This window comes from Mercenaria mercenaria, chromosome 15 (assembly GCF_021730395.1).
Source record: "Mercenaria mercenaria strain notata chromosome 15, MADL_Memer_1, whole genome shotgun sequence".
In the NCBI taxonomy this organism is placed as follows: Eukaryota; Metazoa; Mollusca; class Bivalvia; order Venerida; family Veneridae; genus Mercenaria; species Mercenaria mercenaria.
The window spans coordinates 24,750,333-24,759,382 of NC_069375.1; the positions used below are offsets into that span (position 1 = coordinate 24,750,333).

The 9,050-nt window shown below is 36.2% G+C and overlaps 1 protein-coding gene across 4 annotated transcripts in view; it reads left to right on the forward strand.

Annotated features, from left to right (window-relative positions):
* LOC123548644 (probable RNA-binding protein 18) overlaps positions 1-6,336 on the forward strand; it is a 69,872-nt gene extending 63,536 nt beyond the window's left edge. Inside the window, exons 7-8 of one of the 4 annotated variants that reach the window (XR_008367393.1) lie at positions 1,274-1,603; positions 5,316-6,336. Coding sequence is in view for 1 of the 4 variants with exons in the window: in XM_053524794.1 (XP_053380769.1) it covers positions 1,274-1,529 (256 nt within the window). In the remaining 3 variants the exon portion in view is untranslated. Of the gene's footprint in view, positions 1-1,273; positions 3,291-5,315 lie in introns of those variants that run through there. The other 3 variants (XR_008367392.1, XR_008367394.1, XM_053524794.1) reach the window with 3 other exon arrangements.
* Positions 6,337-9,050: the final 2,714 nt, after the last annotated feature.

Consider the following 9,050-nt stretch of genomic DNA (forward strand, 5'->3'; position numbering starts at 1 on the left):
CCACTTGACCTAGAATATTGAAACTTAATTGGATGATTGGACATGCAGGGTAGATGACCCCAATTTATTTTTTGGTCACTTGATCAAAGGTCAAGGTCAAAGGAGCCTAAACAGTAACTTGAGAACCACTAGGCCAAGAATGTTGACACTTAGCGGGATGACTAGACTGAGGCAATCAGGGTAGATGGCTATAGACTGATTTTATGTCAAATTACCTCCCTTTGTTTCAAATCAAAATGGGTGTATCTCAGTAATCAATGAAGATACTGATTTGAAATGTCAGTTATGCCATCAGATGGACTAGGACAATCAGGGTAGATAACTTTTGACTGAATTTATGACATATTACCTCCCTTCATTTTATGTAAATGAATATATCTCAGCAGCATCTAATGAGATTGGTTTTAAATGTTATTTAAGTCTTCCAGGATAAGGAATAGTCGTGCTAGTACAAAAATGCAGCATTTGAGCCTAGAATCCTCAAACTTGGTATGAAAATTGGCCCTAACTAGGTCAAAAGGGACTGTTACAAGAAAATATTTATCCTGATGATATTTAATGTGTATGCCTATGTGCTCTATGTCAAAACTTGATCATATCATTTTGAGCAATGTAACTCAGGTGAGCGATATAAGGCCATCATGTTTCTTATTATGAACATTCACAACAGATTTAAGCACTTTTACCTCTATTATGACAATAACCCACACCTACAGCTGCTTGTAGTTATTACAGGAACAGTGTTCCATGTGTTTGCTTTTTCAAGTTATTCAAGTTAATTTGCACAAATGGTCACAATGATAAAATAGTTTATCTTATGCAATACCCTTAACTTGAAGTCACGGTGACACTAAGTGGTAAAAGATTAGTGATATGTTGCTCCCTTTGTCTATAGAGCACTCTGCATTGTCCCGCAGTATGTTGGGAATGATAGTAACTATGTTACAGTTTCTTGTTTTTATTTTTATTTTTAACCAGCAGACATGCTTCTTATGTATCATATATCTCCTTCTGCTCTGCCTCCCTGAAACCTTCAAAAGGTAAAATGAAAAATAAAAAAATGTAAGTTTTTTGTTTTCCTCAATATCCCACCCTACTATACCCAGATCCCCAAGAGCAATTGCTGACAATTGGTTTTACTGCCCATTGTGACTGCCCTGTCTAATTTTGCTTGCAAATGGGTGTATTATGCCTATATTAGACAGAGCTCTCGTTTAGGATGCAGAAATGCAGGCAAGTAAAGAAATAAACTCTCAGTTTTCTATATTTACAGTTCAGAATCTAAAATTCGAGCCATTGAGATGAAACTGAAGAACATGGAGCGATGTGAGCCAGATTTCAACTTTAGTTCAAAACCAGCTGCATTGCCAGGTACCAGTAAATACAGCAGTGCACATAAAAATCAGCAGGGGACCAGTCAGAAAATGTCTGGTTCCAGTTCCAGTCATAGAGTGAACAGTAAACAAGTATCTGGTTCCAGTCATAGAGACAATAGTAAACCTTACTTCAGGAAGGATGGCAGAAGATGACACACAGATTAAAGACACTAAAGTTTGCAGCCATGTTTTATTGTGCAATATTACACAGATACAGGTATGAGGAGGTTTGATCAGAGGAGAAACTAAAATAGTTCTAGCTTATTGTCTGATAAGTTCAGTTACTTTGAAAGTTTTGTGAAAATTACCACCTCCATTTTTGTATGGAGTTTTAAAAACTGATCCTCATTTTCAAATAGGTGACAGGTAAGGCAGTTTGTTTTAACAGTGTGTATGAAAACTTGTATGAATGGAAAGGGTAACACTACTGAGTCTGAGTTGTGAATGATATTGATAATACTTTCTCCAACCATTCTGTGTTAGTACACTGTCTGGCATACACTCGATATTGATAATACTTTCTCCAATCATTCTGTGTTAGTACGCTGTCTGGCATACACTCGATATTGATAATACTTTCTCCAATCATTCTGTGTTAGTACGCTGTCTGGCATACACTCGATATTGATAATACTTTCTCCAATCATTCTGTGTTAGTACGCTGTCTGGCATACACTCGATATTGATAATACTTTCTCCAATCATTCTGTGTTAGTACGCTGTCTGGCATACACTCGATACTGATAATACTTTCTCCAACCATTCTGTGTTAGTACACTGTCTGGCATACACTCGATACTGATAATACTTTCTCCAACCATTCTGTGTTAGTACACTGTCTGGCATACACTCGATACTGATAATACTTTCTCCAACCATTCTGTGTTAGTACACTGTCTGGCATACACTCGATACTGATAATACTTTCTCCAACCATTCTGTGTTAGTACGCTGTCTGGCATACACTCGATAATGATAATACTTTCTCCAACCATTCTGTGTTAGTACGCTGTCTGGTCTACACTCGATATTGATAATACTTTCTCCAACCATTCTGTGTTAGTACGCTGTCTGGCATACACTCGATATTGATAATACTTTCTCCAACCATTCTGTGTTAGTACGCTGTCTGGCATACACTCGATATTGATAATACTTTCTCCAACCATTCTGTGTTAGTACACTGTCAGGCATACACTCGATATTGATAATACTTTCTCCAACCATTCTGTGTTAGTACACTGTCTGGCATACACTCGATATTGATAATACTTTCTCCAACCTTTCTGTGTTAGTACACTGTCTGGCATATACTCGGTGAAATGTGTTGGTAAATGTGATTGTATTTGCAGTGTTTTTATCATGAACAAACAAGTCCTTTCTTTAGATAACTGCATTGAACTCTATGTGGAGTTACTTAGCAGATGCTCTAAAAAAATATTTTAAAACCATTTGTTTTGCAATGTCATTTTCGGTTTCTCTAAAGATGTGGCTTGTGGGTTTAGCAGACAATAATACCTGGGTGGGTTGTCACAAAATAAGGTATTAGGTTCTTTGTTATTCTTTATTTATTTGGAATATTGGGTTGCCAGGTGTCTTGAGCTGTGTAAACTGTATAGGTAGGATGCAATTGGGGAAACTGCATGTTTCCTTTTCTTGTGTAAGCAGTCATGTATATGGCATTTCATTGCCACAAATGTGATTGGATGAGATTAAGTGTTCAGTCAGTCATAAACTTGTTTTTTACAAATAATTTCTGTTAAAAGTTACTAATGATTAAGGTATAGCAATATTAAATTATTTCAAGACTGAAGCCAAAAACTGTCAATGCCATTCCTACAAAACTTGAACAACATGTAATAAGCAATAAGTAAGTCAGTGAAGTTTGCGCAAAATACATCGTTCAATACTGAATCACTACATATTTTATGATACAGTGTAACAGTATACTATGAATAAGTGTGGCATAATTTGGTCGCAATGAGGAAAATGAAAGTTTCTTCCTTTGATCATCAATTATAGTGAATAATTGTCCTAAGGAAGAGGAAGAGTCATGAGACATAAAATCCCGGGCTTCCAGGGACCAGATGGTGCCAGAAATGACAAAAAAAAAAAAAAAATGTGTTTGTCTTGGCTCAATACTTAATTAAAATAAATTAATGTCTCTGCTCTGTGAATTTATATGTTATAATTAATTTATGTCGCCGCTCTACAAATTTGTAATTTATGTCTCCGCTCTACGAATTTGTAATTTATACTCCGCTCTACAAAATTGTAATTTATGTCTCTGCTCTACAAAATTGTAATTTATGTCTCCACTCTACAAGTTTGTAATTTATGTCTCCGCTCTATGAATTTGTAATTTATGTCTCTACTCTATGAATTTGTAATTTATGTCTCCATTCTATGAATTTGTAATTTATGTCCCTGCTCTATCAATTTGTAATTTTTGTTAGGCAAGCCCACCCTTTCTGGAAACTATTTCAAAATACTTCATCAAGTCAGGGTATGGGTTGGGAATTTTTTTGCATAGATGGCCACTAAATGAATGAAAGCTGTAGACCAAACCTCTATGGAAGTAATCTTTTTGGCCTTGGCAGAAGTTGTTTTACTAAGCTACGAGTTATGGTCAAGCTTCAAGGAAAACTGACTGTTTATGTGACCTGTGTGTGGAGTTGCTGGCTCAGCCATATCGATATAGGCATTCTGCCAAATCTTTTTCTTAAGGGATATTTGTGACGAAATGGGTGTTGACATGGGGACTTCTAGCATTGGTTCGCCGTATGCACCCCTTAAAGTATTGCTTGTAATGAAACTACTATGTTGATTTCGAAGGTCGGACATGTCATCCTTGGAGGAAGATTTTTCTTCCTGTGCATCAGAGTCTGTCAGGGAATTGACACTCTTTGATTGATTGGATGTCCTAGAAAAGGCTGGGCTTGGTGTATCTTTCCTCCTTTTGTGGGTTCGTCTCCTATGTTTTTGTACCCTGAGAACATTGTTCATTTCTCGATCAACAGTAACTGTGCTCATTTTTGTTTTGGAGGGAATGACATTAGCAAGTGTGATGCTTGAACTTTGCCCATTTTTATTGTTTTTGGCTTTAACAGGCTTGCTTATTCTACTTCCTGAATGACATTTTGTGTCAGTTTTTTCTCTTTTTGATTGCCTTCATTTTTTTTTTGTTGCTGCTGCTGCAGCATTTACGGCTGTGCCTATTTCTGTAGCATGTACATCTGTGCCTGGTCTTTTGCGTTTCATCTGAAGAATAACCAAGCATGCATTGAACCCAAACAGGCATAAATACTGGGGGAAATTGTACTGTAAATATTTCATAGCTGTATAAGAATAAATTAATTCTAAATAGTATTTCTATGAATCAAAGCCATATATATCTGTTGTTCCAAATAATTTTGGAATTGGAATGCCAGAATTGTGCCAGATGTGTGATAACAAAGAAGTAGGCATGACAGCCATTTGGCCGAAGCAAATACTAGTTTAAAAAGTTCCTATATACATAAATGTAATGGCCATAGTGTTAGGAACAGAACGGATAGTTGCATCTACAGTGGTACATGTATATAGTAGATAAAGATTCATTTCAGCCACAGTGCTAGATAATAATTCATATATAAAGTAGACACAATGTTATAAAGTACTTTCACAGTTGCAGTGATGTATTTAATATCATAAAAAGTTATCTATAGCAGTCACAATGCTACATAATAAGTATATTTTTCTTCGCATGTTTTTTTAAATTGATTGTAGGGCTTATTGCATCATGAGCATGTATACCTGACTGTAGTGGCCCTTGGATGTTTCTTGTTATGTTTGTAGAAGGTACTTGATGTGGTGAATGACTGTCCACAGGTTTCACACAGTTTGAAATATGGTGTCCTTTCCGTGATTTTGGTATTTTTACCTGTCTCTCTTCCACAGGCATCGCTAGAACAGCCCCGCCGTTACATGACTGAAATACTGTTGAAAAACGGCGTTAAACTCAAAACAAAAGCTAGAGCAGCACAGATGTAGAAGTCGAATGTGGGTTCGCACCATGACCCTGTTTAGGCTAGTGTCAGTTTGTGTGGCTGTCCAAGCCCGTTTTGACTGAACCTGTTTTTGAATAGAATCTGCAGGGTTTCTACAACCACCATCTCGTTTAACTTGCAGGGAATCTGGTGGAGGGTTTGACGGCCACCGGCACCACGGTCTCTTTGAGCTTTATGGGACTCTGGCGGGTTCCGACGGCCACCACCGCCTGGAGCTTGGCGTCTCGGCATAATGATCACGGTTATGAAATAAAAAGAATAAACATGTTCAACGTCAGATAGGTTCTACATAACAATGCAGATTCAAAGCACAGAATTTTGTCAAAAGCACGTGCTTGCCATTTACTCTAAAAATTTTACACTGACTTTTAGAAATTTTGATAAAATAACAATTAAAAACACCAATATCTTATCATCTGTTGTTAAGTGACAATGTGAAGTAAGTTTATGTTGTGATTATACATACTTAAAGTTAACGAGGTGGGTAAAAGTCTTTAAATTGTAAATGTTTTTGAGAGCAAAAATTTTCCTAACCTGTTCATCCAAGTAAAAATTCATAAGGGCGCTGTAAATGTTGTAAACTATGACGTCAGAACAGAGACAACTGGGTTATACACTGCACGATGTCAGAGTTGTCTCCTCTCTTTTCGCTAATGTTGCACATTTAAAGATAAGCTTGAAATTTACCGGATTTAATGTCGTCGTCTTACATGTGCAAAAGAAGTCACTGTATCAAGTTGAGAACTCTTGCAGTTTTTGTCTTTAGTACCAAAATCCATGTCCCTTTCCGTATTAAGTATTGTAAAAATTTCCAGAAAATTTGTTTATAGCCTACATGTATGTAAGCATGTATAAACTGGACAGTAGATTGTTGTAGTTCTGTCAGAGTAATAGACTATATTTATACGTAACCGAGTTGTTGCTCCAGAAATAATGGCAGCCCGGATGTTATTTAACAATTTTCTGTTTCCCAGGGTCTATAAGTGGTTACCAACAACGGAAATTGTGGCAAATGTGTCTGCCTTTGCAACCAGTGTAGATCAACAAAATCATCCGTGCAGTCTGAACATGATCTGCACTGTTTGCTGTTTAGTCTTTAATCACTCAAAAAAAATCCTGAATAAACTATAAATGATATTGTCCAAATTGAAAGACGGATTAGTCCATTTTAGAAATTTACCATGAGAAGGGTTAATACCTGATATTGTCTAATTTGTCATTTATAGCCATGATAACAGTCTCGACTGCATTGCAGACACAGCTCCTGCTAACACCGTGAAGGCCTGCTGTTGCTGTTTCTGAATAGAAACTATCTTTAGCAAGGAATCTCAATGTAACAAGAATTTGAAATATGAATTAACTTTATAATTATTCTCCCGTAAGACACTTTCATAATTATTCACAAGTGCTTTACACCGCCCACCAGTTACTTGTGACAAAAAAATAACAATTGGCTGACTACTTATATTACTATGCGATCTTATAGTAAACGTAAGATGAGAGATATATTATTTACAAGGACAAATTCTAGAGAAGTATCCTGTTATGTAGACACAGTGCATTTCTTTAGAACATTTTATCACCTTTTTTTATACGCCCGTTTGAAAAACGGGACGTATTATGGGAACCCCCCTGGAGGGCGGGCGGGCGGCGTCCACAGACCTTGTCCGGAGCATATCTTCTACATGCATGGAGGGATTTTGATGAAACTTGGCACAGTTGTTCACCATCATGAGACGAAGTGTAATGCGCAGTTCCTTTCTTTAGAATTACTTCCCTTTGTTGTTACTATAAATAGCTTATATTTTAACTTTTTCATTACTAGACGTAGGGAAAAATCGAGACCACTTTTCTGTAGTACAACATGCATGTTACATCCAATTTCGAGGTGTATTTTGACCAATCTCTACCTGGTAAGGATTTTTGTGTGGACTTACAATTTTTTTTTATTTTATTTTTTTTTTTTTTTTTTAAAGATTAACTTCCCTTAGCTGTTACTATAAATAACTTATATTGTAACTTTTTTATAATTGACCGTAGGGAAAAACCAAGACCACTTTTCTGTGGTACAACATAGTTGTTACTTTCTAATTTTAGGTGTATTTTAAGGTATCTCTACCTGGTAAGGAGTTTTTTTGTGGACTTAGAAAAACAAAAGAATTACAATGATTACTAAACAACCATAAAATTAAAATTACATCTGCAAATACAGGTGCTAGAGTAAAGAAATTTGCTGTGACGGGCGTATATTATGACATTCTGGCACTCTTGTTTTCTTTTGTTGACACTAGAATATACAATACACCAAAAAAATCCTGCACTGTTTTGTGAAAAAAAAACTTTGATCAAGATCTTGTTTTTGGTTCAGTGTGTCATCCACCACTGTCATGATGATAGGAATTCATTTGCCTTGTTGTTCCAACAAATCCTTTAATCATCCGAGTATTCTTCTTGTCTGTAAATAAACGGAATTTTCGGAAGAACCAGTTCTCGTTTTTGTGTAACTGGTTGTAAGAAAACGTTGTTAATATAATTGTTACCCAACAATCAAATATCATTAGAGGACCACTACTCCGTATCACCTTCTTGCCCAGTTCTTTTTGTTCTTTCTTTTTACCCGGTAAAAGGCATTCTTTTTAGATCATTGCAAAATTTATCTGCTTTGGCCTAGGCCTTTGATATTTGATATGTATCGTTGCTTAGTGAATTTCTAACAAGGTTGTTCGAATTATGCCCCTGGGGTGAAAAGAGGCCCCACTCTGACCTATTTTCTTGTTTTTCAAGATACAGCCTTGAAATTTTGGTGACATGTACAGTTTTGCATACTGATCTTAAAAACTGACTTTCGATGATCATGAATGTGACCTACTGACCTACTTTCTTAACATTTTAGCATCAGTTTGACATTTGATACATGTAGCTCATATTACTCAGGTGAGCGTTCCAGGGTCATTATGACCCTCTTGTTTTCTTTTGTTCATACTAGAATATACAATGCACCAAAAAATTCTTGAATTGTTTTGTGCGAAAACGACTTTGTCTTATCAAGTTGTTTTTTTGTTCAATGAGTCATTCTGCACTGCCCTGATGATAGGAATTCATTAGCCTTGTTGTTCCAACAAATCATTTAATCATCCCAGTATTCTTCTTGTCTATAAATAAATGGAATTTTTCGGATGAACCAGTTCTCATTTTTGTGTCACCGGTTGTAAGAAAACGTTGTTAATATAATTGTTTACCCAACAATCCGATGTCATTGGGCAACCACTTCTCCGTATCGCCTTCTTGTCCAGTTCTTCTTGTTCTTATTTTTTACCCAGGTACATGCATTCTTTGTAGATCATTGCAAAATTTATCTGCTTTGGCCTAGGCCTTTGATATTTGATATGTATCGTTGCTTAGTGAATTTCTAACAAGATTGTTCGAAGTATGCCCCTGGGGTGAAAAGAGGCCCCATTCTGACCTATTTTCTTGTTTTTCAAGATACAGCCTTGAAATTTTGGTGATATGTACAGTTTTGCATACTGATCTTAAAAACTGACTTTCAGTGATCATGAATGTGACCTACTGACCTACTTTCTTAACATTTTAGCATCAGTTTGACATTTGATGCATGTAGCTCATA